The 24354-nt window shown below is 32.3% G+C and overlaps 2 protein-coding genes across 3 annotated transcripts; both read left to right on the top strand.

The window, feature by feature from the left end:
* The first annotated feature begins 5977 nt into the window (after positions 1 to 5977).
* On the top strand, positions 5978 to 9484 carry LOC118045716 (probable inactive receptor kinase At5g67200). The gene is made up of 2 exons (XM_035054409.2): positions 5978 to 7636; positions 8729 to 9484. The coding sequence occupies exons 1-2, from the start codon at positions 6091 to 6093 to the stop codon at positions 9286 to 9288; spliced, it is 2106 nt and encodes a 701-aa protein (XP_034910300.1). The 5' UTR covers positions 5978 to 6090; the 3' UTR covers positions 9289 to 9484.
* An 8108-nt stretch (positions 9485 to 17592) lies between these two features.
* LOC118045771 (SUMO-conjugating enzyme SCE1) lies at positions 17593 to 20912 on the top strand. 2 transcript variants are annotated; one of them, XM_035054489.2, is made up of 5 exons: positions 17593 to 17826; positions 17969 to 18052; positions 19447 to 19599; positions 19694 to 19807; positions 20513 to 20912. In XM_035054489.2, the coding sequence occupies exons 1-5, from the start codon at positions 17758 to 17760 to the stop codon at positions 20573 to 20575; spliced, it is 483 nt and encodes a 160-aa protein (XP_034910380.1). In that variant the 5' UTR covers positions 17593 to 17757; the 3' UTR covers positions 20576 to 20912. The 2 variants fall into 2 exon arrangements, with proteins under 2 accessions (XP_034910380.1, XP_034910381.1); XM_035054490.2 differs by lacking the exon at positions 17593 to 17826 and adding an exon at positions 18784 to 18954 and having other exon boundaries at positions 17963 to 18052.
* Positions 20913 to 24354: the final 3442 nt, after the last annotated feature.

Genomic DNA, 24354 nt, shown 5'->3' with positions numbered 1-24354 from the left:
CTTAATTATTTAAGTATTTATTATTTTACAGTTAACTATATAAGACCATCGTACACTGCAAAGCAGGGTTGATATAGATATTAGGGGTAGTTTTGTTATATTAGGTATATTTTGCATTCATAAACTTATCATGTATAATTAGTAGAACCCTTCACTTTATTTTGAAATATATCATTTTGTAAACTCTTTAGATGTAGTACTATTCATGTAATTTTCTTATTACATATTTCATATTCTTATCCTTTTACTTATAAGCTTTATTATTTATATGTCATGGAAAAATAATTGTATGTAAATCTTGAGTTGTGGTATTATTTGTATAATGACCTGAAGATGACAATAACTTGGTACAATCCAAGTATTAGAGAAACCTTGCTAAAATTTTCATAAAATCTTTAATAGGTAAAATCTTTAACAAATTAAGATTAGCATAACCACATATATGGTCAAATTATGTATACATGTATAGAAAAATGACCCTAATTTATATGTATTTGTACAATGTATGGACATATCTATGTGTTGAACGGAAGGATGTTATAAATTGGTATTCGAGCCTTTGGTTAAGATCCAATGAGATTGGTCTTAAAAAAGAATGATTTTATGTTAATGCGAATGAAATATGCATTTCAGGAAGATACATATCCGATAAGGGACAAGAATTGGACCCAACTCCTATACAAGGCAAGAGAGTTCTATAAAGGGAGCTGGAGATAACATGAATGGCTTTTTGGAAGATACAACATCACATTCACTTGAGATATAGTCTCAATTTGTTTAGAGGGAACCTTTTGTATATAGAGGTGTTTTCCTATCATATACAACAAGGATACCATAGCTAGAGGCATTACAGAGGCTAGAGCATTTCGGTGGAGCTTCATATCTAGATCTTGTTTATTTATAATAGATAATTAAAGCTATTGTATTAGAGATGCGAAGGACTATAAGTACACCTGGTAAAGAGAGTATCCATTCCTTACTCTATTAGATTAATTGTATAAGAGATATAGTGGTTGTGTGCCATTACAAGGGGTGAGGTTGCAAAGGTAATGGCTTCAGTAATGTATTGGAAGCATTTGTTCATATTCCAATGCCTTGGGAGATTAGGGTAATTTGTGTAGTACAATTACTTTCAGATAGTGCTCAGACCTAGTGGACTACTTTTAAGACGCGACAGACAAGAGATGAGCTGTGTTGGCTGATTTTTAAAAGAGCTTGAGATTAGATACTACTCCTCGACAACATCAAAGGTAAGGCAAGAGTTCTTTGGACTCAGACAAGGAGACTTGACAATAAAACAATATGAAAGATGATTTCTAAATCTTTTTGTCTTTGCTTCTACTTTGATTTTGACTAAAGAAGCAAAAGATAGATTTAGAATGGTTCAGATAGGAGTTGAGGGGAGGATTAATGATTCTTTAGCCTGAAGTATTAGAGAGTTGGTTGAAGTTCCTCAGACATTAGAGACTAATGAATGGTTGTCATAATTTAATTTTGACTTTTTTCAAAAACAAAATTAAAAATAGAAAGAAAAGCAACAAAAAAAAAAAGTTTTTATTTTTAAAGTATTTTAAGTGTCTTTTTAAAAGAATTAAAAATTAAAAAATTAACTTTTGACATGCCTTTAATTTTTAACCTACTCATTTCAAAATCATTGACTTATTTTTCTTATTGAGTCAAACGTTGATATATTTTTTTTTAAATAAAAAACAAAAAATATATGGACAAATGGACTAAAAATGAAAAAAACAAATGAGGGATTAAAGTGATTTATAGGTTGCTTGGCCACCAAGTTTGCTTGGAGACTAAATAATTAAAAAAAAAATACAAATTATTTCTTATATAAATAATGAGGGAATCGCACACACAATTACAAGAAAATTAGTTAGAGGGAAAAAAAAAAGTGATAGACAATCACACCCTCTTTCCCTGAATCATAAAAAATAATAATAATAAAAATGACAAACCCGTGACCCCATGTTACCAGCACAGTCCTTTTTTTATTTCAAAAAGAAATAACAACCACTCTTCTTCTCTTCCATTCCTTGGCTACCTTTGTAAAAAAAATATACATCAACCACCCATCTTCAACCTCTAACCGTTGCCAACAACCTTTTACCGTCAACCACCGTGAACCACTAGGACAGCAGCTCCTCCAACTACAGACCCAGCCCCTCTCCTCCTTTTCCAGTCATAGAAAAACTAAACCAAAACCTCGCAGCTACTGTCCTCTCCTCTCGATCAAAGATGAAGAGAGAAAGTAACTTTTGCCCTTCATCTCAAATAAGTAACCCAGCTTTTCTCTTTTAGTTTCCGATCCATAAAACCCAGCTATCACAACCCGCGCACCTATCTCCCAACTAACAGATACCTGGCTGGAACCACAACCTCTAATGTCCCTCATCCCCGTAACCCACAACTATGCTCAACACCCTAGAGCCATGCACAGACCCCTCCTCTCTATTTTTCTTTACGCTAGAATCTTCTCTCCCATTTACCCGTGGCAGTCCCTGACAGCAAGCTTCATCGTGAGCTCCTCCGTTTTCCAAGGCCAACGTCTATCATCGTTTTAGTCGTGAGTAGCGGTGGTTGTGTTCCTCGACCACTCCAACAGCTCCAACCGTGAGCAGCTTCAGCTCAAAAGAGAAGGACCTTCCAATAGCAGTCATGTTAGCTCCTCTTTCCAGCGGTGTTACCTTCCCTGCTCCTCCAGCATAATCATGCCATTGCTAGACCATGAGAATAATGCATGTCCTAATAATTGACAAGTCTCACTAGTTCTTTTTCTATTTAATATCCAATCGACAAAGTTGAAGTCCAAATAACTAGTCAAATTAAGATTATTCATCTAAAGGTACCGAAGAACCAATTCGGTCATGCCTTTTAGATATCTAAAAATATAATTAGTAGCATTAGGATTAGCTTGAAATCCAGCACATAAAAAAATGCTAAAAATAATATATATTATACTAGTCGTTAAATAAAATAAACTACCAATCATACCTTGATATCTCTTGATGTCCATCTTTTTTCTTTGTTCATCTTTGTTAAGTTTGATGGTTGTGCTTATTGGTCCAGGACTTGAATCATAGGGATTCCAAATCAAACCTTTTGATTAACTTCTTGGTATATTCAACTTGAATGATGAGTATTTCATAGTCTTCTTGTTTGATTTAAAGTTTAGGAAAGAAAGCTAACTCTCTTATCATGCTCATCACAAGTTCTTTATGCATATAAAGTTCAATTTCTAACAAAAATATTTGTTAGCAGCACCACATAAAATATCATTAATATAAATTTGAATGATAATTAAATCATGGTTTTTGTATTTTACAAATAATGTTGAATCAATTTTATTCATGTTAAAACCTTTTGAAATCAAGAATTTTCTTAGTCTCTCATGCCAAGCTTTGGGTTCTTACGAAAGACCATACAAAGTCTTTTTAAGCTTAAAAATATAGTTTGAAAAATTATGGCTTTTAAAACCAAGAGGTTGTTTAACGTAAACTTCTTCTAAAATATAACCATTTAAGAAAACACTTTTTACTTGAAAAGTATGAAATTATTAAAGCATGAAAATGCAAGAAACATACAAATAGATCTCGTTTTTACTCTGGGAGCTTAAGTTTCATCATAGTTGATTCCTTCCTCTTGGTTATATCATTGAGAAACCAAACGAGTCTTATTTTGAATAGCTTTTCTAGATTCATAAAATTTATTGTGAAATACCCATTTGATTCCAATTATAGAGTGACCTTTGGTCCTAGAAACTAATTTTCTTAATTACTTGATTTCTTTTGAGTTGATCAAGTTCTTCTTGCATGAAAAGTATCCAATACTCATCGTGCCAACTATATCACAATTTTTAGGTTAAAGTTTAGAGATGAAAGAAACATTATCAACTTGATTAATCATGGAAGATTGTGTCCTAACTTCATTGATAGGTCATCAATTATTGAATCTTAAAAGAGTCTTTTTAATTTTTAATTACTTTTGAAAGACTTTGTAAAGCTTGCTCTTTATCATGTTGATCATTTTATTGAAGAGTCATTTGATGTTCTTCCCTTTGATCATTCTTTTTAGAGGTGTCTCCTTGTGCTTCATTTAAGTTTAACCTATAAAAATAACATTTACACCAATAATTTTTTTTTTCTTTTTAAAGACCAAATAGGTTAGACTTATCAAATACAACATGTATAGATTCTTCAAGTACTAGAGTTTTACGATTATTACTTCTAAAGATTTACTAGTAGAGGAATAACTAAGAAATATACCTTCATCAAATTTAACATTAAACCTTTTCAAATTATCTTTGTTATTTAAAATAAAGCATTTTGGCCCAAATACACAAAAATGAGAAATTATTGGGTATTCTTTCAAACCAAAACTTATATGGAGTTTTATGTAAAATAGATCGAAGGAAAAATCAGTTTGAAATATAACACAAAGTGCTCTTTACCTAAAAATATTGAAGTATACTATACTCCTTAAGCATTGTTCTTTCCATTTTTTAAAGTGAATAATTTTTATCTCTCAACACCTCCATTTTGTTGTAGAGTTCTAGAAGAAGAAAACTCATGCTTAAAATCATTTTCTACGCAAAATTCTCAAATGCAAAATTGTCAAATTCTCCATCATGATTACTTTTGATTTTAGAAATCAAACAACCTTTTCATTTTAAACTCTTTTTCAAAATTTTAAGCTTGAATTGTCTTATTCTTATGAGAAAAAAAAATAAAACCCATGTAAATCTAGTATAACTATCAACAATAACAAATGCAAGATTTTTACTGTCAAGGCTAGAAACATGCATAGGATGGAATAAGTCGAAATGTAGGAGTTAAGTGCATGATTTGTGAAAACTTGATTATTGGCCTTGAAAGAGCTCTTTACTTGTTTCTTATATTGACAAGCATCAAATATCACTTCCTTTTTGTATTCAAGATGTGGAAGCCCTTTAGCTAGATTTTTCTTTGACAATTTATAAATTAATTCCATGTTAGCTTGCTGAAGTCTTCAATATCAAATGCAAGATGAGTCTAATAATGCACTAAAGTACTTAACATTATCATTATCAATTTTATTTATATCAACCACATAAGTGTTTCCAAATCTTTTTTTCTTTACAGGTAATTTTATTACCTATAACACAAACATCCAAGCAATGTAAAGATTCATGTATAACTTCATTAGCTCTAATCATACAATTGACTAATACTATACAAGTTCAATAGTGAAGGAATTACCGATATTATCGATACATTTTACATTTCCTTTGATATCGTCTTTGGATAGCACTTGTTGATATTTTTTAAGGACTATGTGTGCTGCCTTTTAAAACGCATACTTACCTAAACCCATCATTTAAGGTCTTTGTGTGTTGTCTGTCTACTCAACCCATGTTTGCTTGATTTTTTTTTAAAATATCCTTAACTCGAATTTTTTTTTGAATAACATTCTTTTAAAATAAATATTTTAAAAAATATTTAAAGAATTATCCAATTTATTGAGATATTTAAGTAATTTTCAAGAAAATTAGAGCTTTTTATGATAATATTCACAAATATTTCATGAATATTTATGTTTTTTTTTTAATTTGCTTATTAATATTCAATGAAAATAAAAAAATATATTTTATTAACTTTTTATTGTAGTTTTATATAATTTTCTTAGATTTTTCATTCTTATATATTTTTTTGTTCAACTGCGTAATAATTATTGATTTATAATTTTTTTTTATTGAAACTTGTTTTTGTAATCATAATGAGTTTTTATTTACAAAAAAAATATTTTTAATAAAAAATATTTATCAAAACAAAATAAATCACTAAGAAAGGGTGGGGTTTCAATTAAAACGATATATTTTTTAAAAATTTAATTCAAATAATTATAATTTTTACTAATATATTCTTAATTATCATTAGTTTTTATTCAATATTTGCCTGGTAACAGTATATATTGTCATGAATTGCCAAGCTTACTTCTGTTTTCAAACAAACGATAACAGAATGACTTCTCCAACGCTCTAAATTTCTCCATTCCCTCCTTCCACGTGACTTCCTGAATCCCCCATTCACGAAACACCCAGCCATGCCAGCTGCCCAGCAACACACCCAGACCCACCACCACCACCACCACCACCGACCATCCCCAAATGAAAGAAACACAAACACCAACACAACATTCTCCACTTTCCACTTCACAATGCCACTAACAAACCCAATCCTCCTCCTCCTCCTCCTCCTCTCTTTCACCACCCTCACCACCTGCCAACTTGAGCAAACTACAGACCTTCTCCCAGCAGACGTAGTTTCCATTCTCTCTTTCAAATCCAAAGCTGACTTAGACAACAAACTCTTCTACACACTTAACGAACGTTTTGACTACTGTCAATGGCAAGGCGTCAAATGTGCTCAAGGCCGTGTTGTCCGTGTTGCCCTTCAATCCTCGGGTCTGCGCGGCACTTTCCCTGCCTTCTCTCTTTCCCGGCTCGACCAACTTCGTGTGCTTTCTCTTCAAAACAACACTCTATCAGGTCCAATACCCGACTTGTCCCCACTTTTTAACTTAAAATCTCTCATTTTAAACCATAACTCTTTCTCTGGTTATTTCCCTCCTTCCATTCTATTACTCCATAGATTAAAAATTCTTGACCTTTCTTACAACAATCTCAACGGACCAATTCCTGTGAACTTATCTTCCTTAGGCCGATTAAACTCGCTCAAACTCGAGTTTAATCAGTTCAACGGGACTGTCCCTTCGTTAGACCTTGGATTTCTTGTTTTCTTTAATGTTTCTGGTAATAACCTTACCGGCCCGATCCCTGTGACCCCTACATTGTCACGTTTTGACACTTCTTCTTTCTCCTTAAATCCTGATCTTTGCGGAGAGATTATTAACAGGTCATGTAAGCCACGGTCTCCGTTCTTTGACTCATCAGCTTCTCCATATGCTATTACGCCAGCTGGAGTACCGTTCGGACAAAGCGCTCAAGCTCAAGGTGGGGTTGTAGTATCTATAACTCCGCCTTCGAAGCAAAAACATAATAGAAGTAGTGCTGTTTTAGGATTTACTATTGGGGTTTCGCTTTTAGTACTTTCTTTGCTGTGCATTGGTTTTGTTCTGGTCAAGAAACAGAAGAAAGAAAGACGAGTTGAAAAGAAAGAACAAGCAATGACCGGGACCAGTTCTCCCGTGAGGATTCATTCGAAACCTGCAATGCAAAGTGGAGTTAGAGAGAAGGGTCATGAGACTATAAATACGGAAGCAAAAGAAGGGCTGGTTCAGCAAGTTAGGAGAGCAGAGAGGAGTGGGAGTTTAGTGTTTTGTGGAGGGAAAGCACAGGTTTATACATTAGAGCAGCTAATGAGGGCATCCGCTGAGTTGCTAGGGAGGGGTACGATTGGAACTACATATAAAGCTGTTCTTGATGATCAATTGATTGTCACAGTGAAACGGCTTGATGCTGGTAAGACTGCAATAACTAGTAGTGATGTGTTCGAGAGGCATATGGATGTTGTAGGTGAGCTTCGACACCTGAATTTGGTGCCAATCGCTGCTTACTTTCAAGCTAAAGGAGAAAGGCTTGTTCTCTATGATTATCAACCCAATGGCAGTCTCTTCAATCTCATCCATGGTACTGCCTTTTTCTTTCTTTTCTTTCCCCTACTTTCTTGAATTTTATCTGGGCTAGCTTGGATGATCTGCATCTCTCTTGTTTCTGTTTCCGAGTTCATTACTTTTAAGTTAGGACCATATCCTCACAACGTTTTTCTCTCTCTTAAAGTTCACGTATTTTCGAGATAGGTTTTAGCATTGAGGCTAAATCTTTCTCAAGTCAGGTCTTAAGCAAGCCATCTTTAACCAATCTGATACTTTCATGAGAAATTTCTTCCTGGAGTTCTCACGTGTGATGCGAAGATTTGGTTTCTGGCATGTCAGTTAAATTCAATTAATACATGAAAAGGAAACTTCAACCAAGAGAATCGCGTTTGTAAAGTGTCATGTTCATGTTATGTCACTGCATTGGATGGCTCACAAGTAACGGTGTTAGTCCATGTTTTTAAGGTGTTAATATTAAAATAGTTTTTTTTAAAATAAAAATATTATTTTAATATATTTTCATATAAAAAACATTTTATAACACCCTTTCCGAATCATTCCAAACCGATATTAAACTGTTGCAGCTTTTTTAGAATTTGGATTCTAATGTTAATGTTCCACTGCCGACGATCACGGTGTGTTTTCAAAGAAATGTAGTGCCTTTAATCATGGCGTGAGCTGTAAGTCAAAGTGAATTGAAAACTTTGTCCTTGTAGTAGCATGGGCCGCTCTACAACGTAACATGTCCTTTGGCTGAGTTGACATCAATCACTGGATAGTTTTGGCTGAGTTGACGTCAATCACTGGATAGTAAATTTTACTTGCTCCATCGTAAATTATCAAGAAAGTTAGTTAGGAAGACACTCGACTGTCATCTTTTGAGACCTTGATGGCCAGTCTTCGTGCTTGCTTGTCATGCTCCAGTGATGAAATTGAAGAGTTCATTTATTTGCTGACTGATCTTAAGGTTTATTGTCCTAATGACGGGAAGAATTGATGGTGCATGTCTTCCATCGCCGATGTGCTTTTTTCTACGTGAACAAATGATATAATCCCTTTCAATCCTTGTTACTGCTGTGGAAGAATTTATTCATATATAGTTTATAACTGGAAATAATTTGTGCAGGTTCAAGATCAACGAGGGCGAAGCCACTTCATTGGACATCATGCTTAAAGATAGCAGAAGATGTGGCGGAGGGTCTTGCCTACATCCACCAAATGTCGAATCTTGTCCATGGCAACCTGAAATCCGCCAACGTCCTCCTTGGAGCTGATTTTGAGGCCTGCATCACAGATTACAGCCTTGCCTTGCTTGCAGACACTTCTTCTAGTGAAGATCCTGATTCTGCAGCGTGTAAAGCACCTGAGACTCGCAAATCAAGCCATCAAGCCACTGCCAAGTCTGATGTCTACGCATTTGGTGTCCTTTTGCTGGAGCTTTTGACAGGGAAGCATCCATCACAGCATCCATACCTTGTGCCCGCTGATATGTTGGACTGGGTCAGAGCAGTGAGAGATGACGGTGGCGGGCATGACAACCACCTTGGTATGATTACTGAACTTGCTTGCATTTGTCGCCTGACCTCACCAGAACAGAGACCGGCAGCGTGGCAAGTGTTGAAGATGATACAGGAGATAAAGGACTGTGTGATGGTGGAAGATAAGGCAGCTGTTGGAAATTCGTAGTTCCTTCGTCTGCTTTCACACTAGTGAAAGCATAGAAAGAAACATTAAGTCAAGGGATCAGAACTGTCCTTTTGGAAGATTTGTACCCACTTGAAGGATTATGGAAGAGAATGACGATGCAAGCTATAAGCCTATAAGAAATAACATAAAATGTTTACAAAATTATTGTTATTTATCTATATTATTATTGTGCTTTTTTTATGTTGTTATACTTTTTATTTATTAATTTAGAATTCATGAAACAAGAATTTCCGCAAACAACAAGTAAGGATTTTGCTTTGCAAACAGCTGTGAAATTATAAATAAAAATAAAATATTCGAACATTATAGCAAGTAGCAAATCAAAAGCACTTTGTTACTACCAACTGTAATACGGTGATGATTTAACGGAAATAATAAATAAAATTATTTATGAAGTTTTAGGATTATATTAGAGAGATTTAAAGTTGGTTAGAGATTATTATTTGAAAATTTGATTTTTTGTTTTAATAACTTTTTAAAGGTTTGATTGTTATAAACCACAAATTGTCAAATTATATGGTCTCCAATAATAATTTATTCGAAGAATTTGCCATATAATATTTAGAAATAATGTTTTGATGAAATATGAATCTCATAATTATAACAATTTTATAATTTTATTTATAAATTATTTGTGTTAAAAACTTTTATCTTTACTCTAGAATCATAAATTAAATATTAGATTTATTAATATAATATTCTATAAATATTAAAGATAAATTAAGTTTTTATTAAAATAAATTTATATTTATATAAATATAATAATATTACATGTAAACCGGATATTAATCTAAAAGTCACATGTATCAATATATCCGCTGAGCTAGTTTGGTCATGTCACTTGTAAAAAGATGACATCAAACTCTCATAATCCAATTTTAACTATCCCAGTGCAAATTACAGCAGCTCTCCCATCCTGCACACACACGCGGCGCAGAACAATGGCTTTCAAGTTGCAGCAGCCACAGCTACTGCTCCCATGGCACAACAAAGCTCCCAAGAGAAGCAGCCAACCAACATACCATAGAAAAAGGACAAATCTCATGATAATATCAAAAAACAAATTAAAATATTTGTAAATATTATAATTATGGTGTATTGAAATTTGTGAATGAATAAGATTTATGAAATAATACATAAATATTAAGTAATTTGCAATCATTTATTAAAATGACTTTACAAAATAAATTATGTAAAAAATTGCACTATATCTTTCTTTAAACATATTTATGGATAATCAATCAACTAACAGGTTTTTTTTATGCTCAAGGTTTTTTACCACTAAAATAGAGATAAGAAACCTGGAAAATCAATTTCCTAGATTGGAGGCCTAATGTGATAAATGTTAATTCATTCAGATAAACTTCAATGTCATCGCACACATATTATTTCAATGCATTTCTAAACAAAAAATACTACTATGCTTCTCGAAAATGATAAAGTGTTCTTTATCAATATTGAAAAAAAGAGATAAAGCAAAATGAAAGAAACATTGAAACAAATTTATCATAAATGCTAGCTAAAGAATACTAAAAAGAGATAAATAAAAGGATCAAAGAGAGATTAAGAAGGGATTAAGCAAGGAAATAGAATATTTTCAAGGTTTTTTTTGGTTAAGGGAGGCCAATTTTGAAGAAGAAGAGGGAAATAAGTGAGTATAAAACTTTTTTGTTCTTGTCTCTACAATTTAGGAGATAATTTAGTGTGTTTAAGAATAATGGAATCTTGATTAGCTATAATTTTGAATTATTAAGGAAAATTAGTGTATTTTACATATGAGAATGTTATGTAAATAATGTTTTAATGAATGAATGATTAAATGGATTTTTTTTATGATAGAATGAGCTTATTTATTGCATGAATTAAAAAAAAGAAATAAAATTGAAAAATGAACTGACATCTCATGAATTGTTCAAACTGGTTGATCGATTAGGATTACCAAACAATTTGGTTGACCAGTTGATTGGTGGAACAATGAGTATTGTTATTGTCTAAATAAGTTGATCAAATCAGTTGACTATTTGTTCGACCATTAAGGATGTCAGTTAAAGTGATAATAACCGATCAACTATTTGGTTTTGCCCATCCTACTGAGCCTCCATATTACCCTTATAAGGGTAATTACTAAGACAACAAGGGACCCTTTTAAGACTAGATAATGCCTACCTTAATGTCTCACATAAAAAAAGCATAGAATCTACCTGTAGGATGTATGTTCCACTATTAAACATTGTTGCATTAATACATGCCTAACCCTAAAAAACATCTTTAATTGCAAGACTTAGGGCTAATAAAATGACCACCATTAAAAAGATAGCCTCTATTGAATATGGGTTGGATTCTAAATCCTTATAATTGTTAGAAGGGAATTACATGAGACTGAATGATAGTAAATTTCCACCCATAAAAAATGTGAGTTGCTCTAAAAATGACTTAAAGAAGCTCATCTTACACATGAAAAGCATTCGAGAGTATGAGTTTTTGAAGAAATATGAGAGGATAATGGAAATTACAAAAGTTTTCGTATAGCACTCAACAATTAAAGCCTTGATGCATTTTTGGGACCTTGAGTATTGTTGTTTCACTTTTTAGAATGTAGACATGTGTTCTACTTTGAAAAATTATGGTTTATTTACCGAATTTCCTCAAAATCTATGCATAACAAACTTTCATTAAAGGTGTGACCAAATATTAACTAAATTGGCCAAATTGATCAAAGTTCCAAATCTCTATAAGATATTGGAAAAAAGTGTTAGTGGGCTGAAGTGGAAGATGATTAAAGAGGTATTTGAAAGGAGGAAGAATGACTGTAAATTTATTAAACAAAAGGGTAGAATACTTGATTTAAGAATCTTCAGGTTGATGTTATTTCCAAACCTCATCGGAATAATCAGTTTAGAGATAGTTATAGTTTTTGTTGCATATGAAAACACGAAGATAAATCCCATTATGATGATCCTGGCATAAACTATCTTAACACTCAACCATTTTAGGAGGTTGATAAAGAATAAATGAGATGTCATTAACAATTGATGTACATATGGCTAATTAGCCATATAAAGACCAAAAAGCCGATATTTAACAACTCTGGTAGTTTAGTCAAAAACCATTAAAGATAGTTAAAGAAGAGGAGTGGAAAGACATGAGCAAGAAAAATTAAAAAGTAAAATTATAAGGAATCTCACGAGGATAAGTGAAGAGGAAAGCCCCATATATGAGAACAACAAATTGATTGATGAGTTGTGGGCAAAGACAATGGGTGCTTTAATTAGAGTGATTGGATATGTCAGATATGTACCTGTTTTAGTTGCAAGGCTATTTAGGGGTATACAACATGTGCTAAAGATGACCGGGTTATCCCAATTCTTTGGGTTATTCAAGGACCAAACTACTTTGAAAGTTGTGGAGAACATCGAGCAGGACTGGATGCTTCTGATATTGGTTAACAAGGAATCAAATGGTTTTGGATATCCAGTTATTAGTGAAAAGTATCAAAAGTGGAAAAATCTATCACTAATCACCACCCCTATGACTATTGGATTTAAAGCCGAGAGTTTGTAAGTTGTTGAACCAATTAAAAAAAAAAAAGAGGATTAACAATGAGAAAAAGTTAAGAGAATAACTTGAAAAGCTCCAAATAAAGGTGGACATCAGTAAAGCCCTTCAGATATCCCTTGAGGAGCAATTTCTCACTAAGAAGAAATTAAGAAAGTTTATAAAGCAATAGCTGGAGGAAAAAGACAAGAAAATCATGTTCTTTTATAAGTAATTGAAAAACGAAAAGGTGGCTTGAAACCAAGCTAAGAAAGAACAAGGAGAATTGGGAACACATTGGATGCAAATCAGTACTGAGCTATAAGCTTTGAAATCTAATTTCAACAATTGCCAAGAAATGACTTATATGTCTTCAAGGACCTAAGTTAAGTTAAAAAGTTGGATTGAGCAATATGAAAACATATACAAGAAGTATGTGATGATGGAAAGTGAGCTAGCTAAAGCAAAAGCCAAAGGAAAAACTGTGAGGGTCTTCAAAACTGATTTGGATAATAAGAAAAATGAGATCAACCTGCTAAATAAAAAGTTTAACAAAGAAAAGGCCGAGGCAAAATATTTGGAAGAAAAGAACGGGCTGTTTAAGTGCCACAACTAGATGATCGACACCAGTAACAATAAACTAAATTGGAATATGTTACTCTTGGAGAAGATGAGAAACATGAATATTAGACTATATAATTTTAAGCTTCGTATAAGGATTGAAAACAAATAGAGAGTTCACATTGAGGCCTATTACCAAAAAGAGCTGGAAGATGTTAAGAATAATATAACTCATATGATTATATTACTCGAGCATCTCTTACGAGTGTAGTCTAGGAAAGGAACATCCAATTAACAACCAACCATATTACCATTGTCAACAGCTCTGGTTATCATTGATTTATAAAACTTGCGGGAAAATACTTTTATTATACCACAAGGAATAAAGAGCATTCTGATGACTCACTTGATTATGCCTACTCAAGTGCTAACCATAATAGATCTAACAATGGAGGGATCCCATGAGGTTAAATCCTTCGATCATCCTAAACAAGATAAGTGGGCTGTTTGGGAGGAAAGATTGAGGGTTGTTGAGGGATTTGACGTTTATGATCTGGTTAGAGGCATATGAGATATGCTTTGTGCCAAATATAGTGGTGCTCAATAAGTTTAGGGTGCCAGAATTTGTCAAGTATATGAGGCTGGAATGCCCTAATATGCACTTGAGGTCATACTGCAAGAAAAAGGTAGAAGTTATACGCAATGAAAAGTTGCTAATCCATTTCTTCTAATATAGCTTGATCGATTATGCATTAAGCTTGTACATGGCCTTGGATAACACAAGGGTTAAGAAATGGAGTGATCTTGTTGATGCTTTTTTAAAACAATACAAGTTCAATATTGATATTTCTCCGGATTGAACAAGCTTGATGGTGATGGAGAAGAGCAACATAAAGACCGTGATGGAGTACACTTATAAGTGGAAAAAAAGGCAATGCATGTATAACCATATGTGTTGAAGAAAGAAATGATGAATCTATTCACCAATACTTTTAAGTCCCTGTATTATGAGCATTTGATAGGTAACTTTGCCCAATATTTTTTTATGTTATTTTTATTGGTTAGAATAGAATAAGGGATAATAGCTAGTATAATATCAAAACCTATCAAGAAGAAGGAGTTTACTTAGAGGAAAAATGATGATGAAGTAATCAATGCAGAAGGAGGGTATAAAGAAAAAAGGAATTACTAAACCTAAATCTATTAGACCTTGTCTTCCTAGATATCCAATATTAACTTTGCTAAGCCTCTTCTTTTAAACCAGCCCACAACTCATTAGAAAACCAAGCTAAAAACAATCTAGTGAGATCTTACTAAAGAAACCAAGAACAACTCTCGCCTTTACCTAAGCCTTTAGGAGAAATGTATGTAAAATTGCTAAACATAGATCATATGGTCCCTCTTTCATTTCCACCACTAAAGCCTTTCTTCCTAGATTGGTATAAACCAAACCTAACTTATAAGTACCATGCTAGAAACCCCAACCACAATATTGATACTTGCTTGTCATTCAAGAGGAAGCTCTTATAATTATTCAAAATAGGATGGATAACATTTGAAGATACCCCCAACATCAATACCAACCCTCTGCCTAATCATACTTCTAGGTAGGGGAGTAAATGCCATGGAGTTTGGAAGAAAAAAAGATATGGTTTTAAGGGTAACCATGGAAAGGTTATATGACATGTTAATGTAAGTCGGGTGTTTGCCAATAAAAAATGAATCAGGTTCAAGAAAGAGATAATTTTTGTAGGTTCCATAAAGTAATGGGACATAACATCGATGAACGTGAATAGTTTCACTAGAAGGTGATAAAAATGATGACTTATGGTTTGTTACAAATAGTGAAAGAGGAAAACAATGATGTTGTAAACATGATGAGTTTCTAAAGAAAGAAAGTAGAAATGTGTAGGCTTCAAAATACTAAGAGCAATTTACCCAAAACTTGTCCTGATAAGGCTTATTATTACCTACAATGGGAACTACAATACATTGCCTCATAATTATAGAAATTCTCCTAATATTAAGGGTCATGCTCTTGTTTTTCAAACTGAGATTGATGTATTAACTCGAAGTGGTAGATGTTTTACACTTGAAAAACTATAAATGCAAAGAAAAAGGCAAAGAGATTATAGATGTCATTAAAGAGATGGAAATAAACAAACCCATGAGTGAGGAAGAAGTTAGTGAATTCCTAAAGTTGATGAAACACAGTGAGTATACTACAACCATATATATAATAAAAGTCAGTGTTATTAAACCTAGGCCAACAAATTGATCCAAGATCCGAGATCTAGCTTGAGTTGTATTTCAAGAAAACCACATGAGAGTTGACTCGATAAAACATGGACCACCTCACAAGTTAATTGTGACTTGATCAAAACTCATTTTTATTTAGAAAAAAAAAACAATTATAACATCATCATTTGATTTTTTAAAAACAACATTGTTTTGATTAATATGGATCAATCTAAATTTATCTGCTCTAGTTATAGGCCAAGTAGGATAAAAATAACTTTGGTGAAAAAACAATCAATACACTTGTCATGCCATCATATTTTTTTAAAACAAAAGTTAATACCAATTTATTGAAGGGTATTTTTGCTTATTAACACTATTTATTTTTTAAATTGATAAATAACACAATTTGAGATTTTTTTTTGGTGAAATAACATAATATGGTAGATGTCAAGAATGAGAATAACAATTTGTAAGAGGTCGGGTTTAGGATTAAAAACTTTTAAAGAAATTGTTAATATAAGTTGACATAATTTTCAAGGAATAAGCATATTAAAACTCTAATTACGACATCACTAAAATTATTAGAAAGATCTTGATGAGACAAATCTATTAACACTAAGGACGGTCACTAACAATGATCAGAGTGGGCTGCACTCTTTATCCAAAGACAAGTGAGTCGTTCACTATGTGTGGCTCATTACGGTTAATGTTGATGACTTTTTTTAGTGCCGTTAAATTTATCCCGTCAAGATCTTTTTGATGGTATCAATGTTGTCATAATCATAGTTTTAATGTGCATCCAAGATTTTTTACTTTGTTTCTTTTCTCTTCCATTTCTCCTCATTGTAATTACTTACTTATATTTGGATTTAGATTGATAGTGTGATCCATTTTGGTTTTCATTTATGACCTTTATTGATGTCATTGAATTTGTTTTATTGAGATTTTTTGTATGACACTAGTAATGTCATAATTAAAAATTCAATGTGACTGTAAGGTCACTTTTTTTGTTTCTCTCTCTCTCTCATTTGTCCTTATTGTAATTTCTTACTTACTTTTAGATGAAGAGTATGATCAACTCTAGTTACCGTTGGTAATCTTTATTAGTGTTATTATATTTATCTCATCAAATTTTTTTTAATAATATCCGTGATGTTATAATCAAAGCTTCATTATTCCTCCATAATCTTTTTCTTCTTCTTCTTTTTGTATATTCTCTCTCTTCTTTGAAATTTGTGTTAGAAATAGCTATTCCAGCCATGATTTCTTATAAAATCAATATTCCTACTAATAACAACATGCATTAAACAATATTATTCATCAAAACCTTTTTAAACCATGTTTTTTTTTTTTTTAAATAAAGCTAATTTAAAAACAAATCTTTATTAATCAGGAGTGTTTGAGGGTGTGATTATCGTTTTTTTTAAAATGTTTTTTCACTTGAAAATACATTAAAATAATATATTTTTTATTTTTTAAAAATTATTTTTGACATCAGTATATTAAAATAATCTAATAACATTAAAATATTTTAATTTAAAGAAAAAAAATAAAAAAATTAAATTTTTTAAAAATTATTTTTAAATTGCAATAGCAGACAATATCGAATTCGCTACTTTAAAAAAGCATAGTCGTGCCTTTTCAAAGTCACAATTCACGCCCACAAAATTAAATTCTTCACGTGAGAAAAACAATAGTTGCGTTGTTTTAACGCCAACACACATATATTTTATATATAATACAAAAATAGAAAATCTTTTTTGTGCTTTTAAAAGTTAATAATAATACAAACAAAAACATAAAAAGGACAAGAACAATATTATCCAATCACACCGCACAGGAACGAAGAAGCCCATGCCGAGCAAATCTGGACCGTATAGTCGGTCTCCATCCTGATGATCAAACGTTCCCTTTCCTTCACAGAACAATAGGGGCATGTTTGGAAGAATAAAAAAAGCAGGAGCCTGCAGTCTTCGACGAGAGAAATTTCGCATTCTCTGCCTCTGCTATTTATAAAATCACTCCAACCATTTGAGTCTGTACACAAACGCAAGGAGAGAGCAGTAAGCTTTTTAGAGAGAGAAACAAAAACACACAGAGAGAGAGACACTAATGTCAGGTGGCATCGCACGTGGTCGTCTTGCCGAGGAAAGGAAGTCCTGGCGCAAAAACCACCCTCATGTCCGTAAAACACCTACACAGAAAAACAGAGACCTTCCCTCTCTATTTTCCTTCATTTTTATATGTTTTATGTTTTTTCCCCTTCGTTTATGAGTTTGCAACCATGTGTTTTCTTGTGTGTTGATTTTGGTTAAATTTTTAGGGTTTTGTAGCGAAACCAGAGACACAGCCAGATGGAACAGTAAATTTGATGGTCTGGCATTGCACCATCCCTGGAAAACTTGGTGTAGGTTCTTACCATCTTAATTTTCCGTCAATTTTGATTTCTCGTTTTAATTAGCTTTTTCTTGTTTTCTATTTTGGGTTTTCTTGCTTGTATAAGATATTTACTGTTCTTGATTCTCCCAATCTAGTTCTGGTTTGTATCCCGAGAAGCAAGAACAATTATAGCATTCAGAGGCCAAAATTGCATATAGCTTGGTCTCAAGGATTTTGTGCCTTGATCTTGTTAAATTTTATTTATTTCTTTTTGTTAAGGCGGTGTCATGCTATAGGGTGATACTTAAATCAAATGGTTGTTCAAGTATAATGGCGAGATAAACTGGAGGTGAGGTAGTTGATCAGGCATCTGTAAGATTTAAGTTGCCAGGCCTGTTCTCTACGTGATGTGTCATTAAATTTTACTTTTTATGCCACAACTTATAAACCATGATGTTTCATTGCCCCAAGATGAAGGATGTTAGATTTTAAGATTGTTGATAAACTACTGGGAAAAAAAATTTGTAATCTATCAAAGTTGAAAGTTTTGTGGCAATTATGAAAAGGTATTTGACATTCTTTAATTAGCTGGATTATGTCAAGTTCTTTAATTAGCTGGATTATGTCAAGTTCTATTTAGAATCTTGAGTATCTAGCTAGCTTCCCTATTATTCAGTCATTCTCCTCTATTGACTAGTAAAGTTAAATTATTTAGAATCTGGAGTATTTATCCTGATTGTTTTTTTTTTTTTTTCAAAGTTGTAACAGTGTTGTTATTGGATTGAATCCAGTCCCTGCTTATACAAACTTGAATCTCATCGTATGAAATTCCCAGTGATCATAACTTGTCTTCTCTATCTTGGCATGGACTTGCACAGCCAGATGCAACTTACCTGGTTGAGAATTGCTGCTGTGCCTGTCAATTTATCAGTACCTTTTCTTAACCTCTCTGTTTCTTTTGCATGATGAGATCTGTTCTTTGAATTCACCTCAAATATTGTTGTTTATTCTGAACAGTAGAAGTTTAATTTCTATGGCTATAGATATCACATTGAAGACATCTGAATATTTGACAATAAGTTGTACTTGTGAACACTCTTGTCCACTATGAGTTCAGTTGCTTTTGTTCTTCTGATCAATTTTTTGCTTTTGAATGTTGTAAAGCTAAAAGTTTGGTCTACCTTCTGGTTGCTTCTTGTTTCATTTGTTATGGCTTGCATCATCCACTATTTTTTCTTTTAATTATTATTGTTGTTCTTTTCTGGTAAATGGATAATCCAACGTCATATTTGATTCATATTTATAATGGTTTACTGATTATTTTACTGAGGGTTTAATTAACTGGGGAAAAAAAGAAGATAAATAGGGTAGATGTATGTATCACCTGTTGGGATTGATTTTATAATTCGTGTAATTTTGCAGACTGATTGGGAAGGTGGTTACTTTCCTCTTACACTCAACTTCAGTGAAGATTATCCTAGCAAGCCGCCGAAGTGTAAATTTCCTCAGGGGTTCTTCCACCCTAATGTATATCCATCTGGAACTGTTTGCCTGTCAATCCTTAATGAGGACAGTGTAAGTATCTTCTGTTGCCTTTGATGATTGTTCCAGTTTTATAGGTTAATTAATTATGTTATGGGATTTGTTCTGCTTATGGTGGTTTGTACAGGGATGGAGACCAGCCATCACAGTGAAGCAGATTCTTGTGGGTATCCAGGACTTGCTGGACCAGCCAAATCCTGCTGATCCTGCTCAAACTGAAGGTTATCATCTGTTTATCCAGGTATGCCAACTTTTGAAAATTTGTACTCCATCTCTAGGATATTTCTCTGGTTTTCTGTCTAGAAAATCTGGAAGAGCCTTCGAGCATTTTAGGTCAAAATTTGTATGACATGCCCAACTTTTAAAATATATATTAAATATTTTAATGCAATTTCTGAACTGTTGTTTAGCATGCATTGCTAAATGATGTGTTCTGATCAGGTGAAATCATGATCTTTGTTTAAAGTTTTTCTGGTTCTACCTTATCAAGTTCTTGCCATTAGAATAGTAACTGACCTTGCTTCACTCAGCATGTGAGAATATTGAAATACCTTAGAAAAGAAATGCTAAATGTTTATTGGTGAGGTAGAAAAAACACTACTTGTTCTGGCCTTGGGCATTGAGAACCCTGCCTGCAAGCTCATTGGGTATCAAATTTCTTCTGGATAGTGCTGTGTGGATTTTGTTGTTGAAAAGACCTGTTCCAATTTTATCAGATAAACAGTTGAGATATGGTAAAAGTACATGAAAAGTTGCTAGATGGTTAATAGGGGATAATGATTTCTAATTTGTTGAAAATTGTAGCCATAAATGGCGAGGGTTCATGGGTGCCGTTTCCATGTGCAGAGAGGTCAATTTGTGTGAACAAGGGCGCAGAGTTTCTTGCACTTGGTATAATATTACCATAACTTAATCTGAATTCTAAATTTACTTTGATTTGATGCAGGATGCTGCAGAGTACAAGAAAAGAGTGCGCCAGCAAGCTAAGCAATACCCTTCTCTTGTCTAAATGAAAGCTAGTGTTTCTGATACTGTTGGTTCCTGGTAACTGTCCGTTGTCTGCAATTGTGTGATGCTGAACTTGTTTTTCCTGGTAATAGTTGGAACTTGGTAAATGTTGATGGCCTTCGTGTCCTACTGCATGGTTGAACTTCTGTTTTGTCACAAATTTGATTCCTTTTAATATTTTACAGTACACTAGTTAGGGAATGATACCTGTTCGTGTTTATATCAGATAGAAATCTAATGTTCCTCCTGAACGTATTTCTGTAACGAATGCCAAACAAGAGAAAATTTGGATTGCCACTATAGTTTAAGATAAAAAGGCATCTTATTCTCCACCGTTACTGATTGGTTTCCATTGATTATGTGCTTGTGTGGGTTTGGCATTACGGCCAAAATGTTGCTTGATTTATTTTGTTTTAAATTATTTTTTGAGTTTTTATTTTGAGTTTTGAAATTGAGTAGAGGGTTTTTTGATGTTGAAAATACAGTTATTGAGGTTATATATTTTCAAAGCATTGAGAGATGGAAAATAAGTTAAAAATTGTGTTTTGAGTATCAAATTACTCAAATTTTAATTTTTCAATCATTAGAGTGGCCATAACTTTTCATAGTGGGTGACACGTCTGTGTAGGCATGCCACTTTTCATCCATTTTTTTTAAAATCAAAGCTTCACTTAAAAAATATAAAATTAAGAGTTGAATGATTAGAGTTTTTAAAAAGTAATGTTAGCAATTAATTTACTAATGATTATATATAAAATAATCATGTGCAAAGGTTTTTTAAGGTCTTCTCATAATTATTGAATAAAAAATAAAATGTCTAATTTTTTTATTATTAAGTTTTTATACAATTTTTTTAAAATTAATTATTCTTTTATTTTTGTACACAATAGCATAAAATTTATCAAAAATATGATACTTTTTTTTTTTTTTTAATTTGAATTTGTTTTTCAAATCACCGTAAGTCTCTATTAAGAAAAAAACAATGTTGTTAATAAAAACAAATATATGTTATCTATAAAAAAATATATAAACAAAGAAGTACGTTTTAGCTAGATAAGCTCTTTGGAAAGATTCATAGAAAAAATGGTTTGCCCGACACAATTGTATCTTGAATTTGTACAAATTTCTTATGCATATATACACCACTCAAATTCCCTGCATAAAATCTAGTTACTAGCTGCGAACAATATGTCACCAATGTAATTTAAACAATAGTTAAATTACTCTTTTTATGTTTAACAAATAATGTAGAGTCAATTTTGCCCATGTGGAAATCTTTTGGAATCAAAGAAGTAATTAGTCTTTCAAACTAAGATATAATAGCTTGTTCAAGTTTGTAAAAAGCCTTTTTAAATTTGAGAACGTGATTTGAAAATAAATGACTTTCAAAACTTGAAGGTTGCTGAATATAAATTTTTTCATCGATAAAATCTTCTAAAATTTTATTTTTAACACCGATTTAAAAAAAAATATGAAAGTATTTGAAACAAGCGAATGCAAGTAGCATACGAGTCATATTTCCAGAGTAATTAAATGTGTTCTAAAAAATCCACTTTATTCCAATAATTGTTTGATCCCTGGGCCTTAGAGACTAGTGTCCAAACTTGGCTTCTTTTAAATTGGTCGAGATTCTCTTATACCACAAGTTTTGGATTCAAGATAAGAGATGAAAGCAATATTATAGTTATAATTTGTTATGAGATATTTGGTTTAACAATTTTGAAGATGCTTTTTGTCGCACCAGGCGTGATGGTTGGGACCTCCTAATTTTAATAGGAAAATAGAAAAATAAAATCATTACCTTGTACTTGTAATTAAAGAAAACTAGAAATTCTAAAATAATTATTTGTTTCAAAAATTCAGGTAAGGGGTTGGTTATATCTAAAAAAATATTGATGTCACTCTTATTGTATCTTTTCAAATGAAATGTTACATTTTCTATATGTTATTTTTTAGATTTATTCTACACATGTTATTAATAAAGAGATTTGATCAAATTTATTTTAACAAACATTTTTTTTATGCTAGTCCCTAAAAGTAGGACATTTTATCGATTTTGATCTTTTAATGAAAAACTTGATATTAATTTCTAAAAATAAAAGATTCCATCGATTTTGATATTTTAACAAAATATTTGATGTTAATCCTTAAAATCTAGTGTTGAACCCATTTGGGTGGTAAAATTTAGGTTTTGACCCCATGCTTTTTAATGTCTAAAATAGGTCACAATGGCACCACTTATACTCTTTGGTCTTATATAGGGTCACATTGACCACTAGGTCTCCTCACAATAATAAGAGATAATATGACATAACACACAAACATTATCAAAAATATATTTACAAATAAAGATGATAAGAAGAATGTTATAGTTTTATATATATATATATATATATTATATATATATATATATATATATATATATATATATATATATATATCATATATTGTCCACTTCGAAAGTGACTCACTGGTAGAATAACTATTTACTGATGAAAAAGTATTGCCAAAGACATCTTTCAACTCATTGATTCATGTTCATGCTTAACAAAAATAAATTATTTGAAAAAAACAAGGTTGCAATTCATCAAAATAGTATTGCATTTTTTTTTTTTTTATGTTTATGTTTTTTTCTTGTTTTATATGAAAAATGAACCTACTATATTTTTTTAAAAACAAAAACTCACATTTGAAATGCACATTCATATGCACAAAACATCATGCTAAAAATTTAAACACACAAGAAAGTCCAAAGTCCACATACAAATCACATTCAACTGCAAAACTTTTGACACACAAAATCATCACAAGCAACTGATGTTTTGTCATAAAAATTAAACAATATGTTAAAAATTATTTTGGGGTTTGAGAATGACCTTTTTAAGTTGTCAGAATCACTTAAGAAGGCTTAAAAAATTGTTGGGAGAATGACAACAATTACGGCGAGTGCAAGTCACGTGCTGGAGAGGGATGTCACTTTCGACATGTCATTTCATGCTTTGCATAAGGCTGAAACGCATGTGGACCAACCCACCAAACACGTGGCTTCTTCCATTTTCATTCATGTGGTGGAGATGTCACCTACCGTCACTTGTGAATGGGAGAATAAAGCCCTCAAAGTGTTGACTTCTTTTTTCTCTCTATATTGGTTTGTTTCTCTCTCATTAGTTTTTAGATCTACTATCATTGGATTATATGACTTATGTGATTGTGTAGTAGTCATCTAAGGGAGATAAATGGTGTTAGTTTTGCCTTGTTTAGAGGTTGGAGAAGAGATAACTTAAGGAGAGAAGTTTTGGTAATAGCTCTTGTTTCTCCTCAATCTACGACAATGTAGGGGTCATTATCTTTAATTGATGGAGGGCTTTTATAGGGGGTTTATAAATGAAGAGAATGGTGGTGATATTGTAAAAAATAAAGGTTAGGTGAGAGAAATCGAGGAGAGAAGTATCACATTCATTGTTGTTGTGGAAAGAAAGGAGTTATGGCAACTACTGTGATGGTTTAGGGGTTGTCGTGAATGTTGGTGGCTATTATGAGTTGTTGTGAATGCGTGAGGATATGGTGGCCAGGGTTTGATTTTTTTAGGAGAAAAGTGTGAGAATATGAATAGTATCTTTTTTTCCCCTTCAAATTTTACTTTTATTTTTCTGCACACCCTTTCCATTTACCAATAATATCTAGGTTGTTTTACACTCTACGCCTCCATCTCTATCAAAGTCTTTTCTCTATTTATTGTATGATTTTTTTTTTATCATAACCAAATTTCACTTCGGTCTC

The sequence above is a fragment of the Populus alba genome, chromosome 5 (genome assembly GCF_005239225.2).
Source record: "Populus alba chromosome 5, ASM523922v2, whole genome shotgun sequence".
Lineage (NCBI taxonomy): Eukaryota > Viridiplantae > Streptophyta > Magnoliopsida > Malpighiales > Salicaceae > Populus > Populus alba.
Note: the sequence above shows the minus strand (reverse complement) of the source record. Positions and strands in the feature narration are given on the sequence as shown.

Bases quoted from the DNA above. Each gene is read 5' to 3' on its own strand.
- LOC118045716 (XM_035054409.2), top strand. From the start codon at position 6,091: ATGCCAGCTGCCCAGCAACACACCCAGACCCACCACCACCACCACCAC. The intron at 7,637-8,728 runs GTACTGCCTTTT...TAATTTGTGCAG, and splicing joins TCTCTTCAATCTCATCCATG to GTTCAAGATCAACGAGGGCG.
- LOC118045771 (XM_035054489.2), top strand. From the start codon at position 17,758: ATGTCAGGTGGCATCGCACGTGGTCGTCTTGCCGAGGAAAGGAAGTCC. The intron at 19,600-19,693 runs GTAAGTATCTTC...TGGTTTGTACAG, and splicing joins CAATCCTTAATGAGGACAGT to GGATGGAGACCAGCCATCAC. The intron at 19,808-20,512 runs GTATGCCAACTT...GATTTGATGCAG, and splicing joins GTTATCATCTGTTTATCCAG to GATGCTGCAGAGTACAAGAA.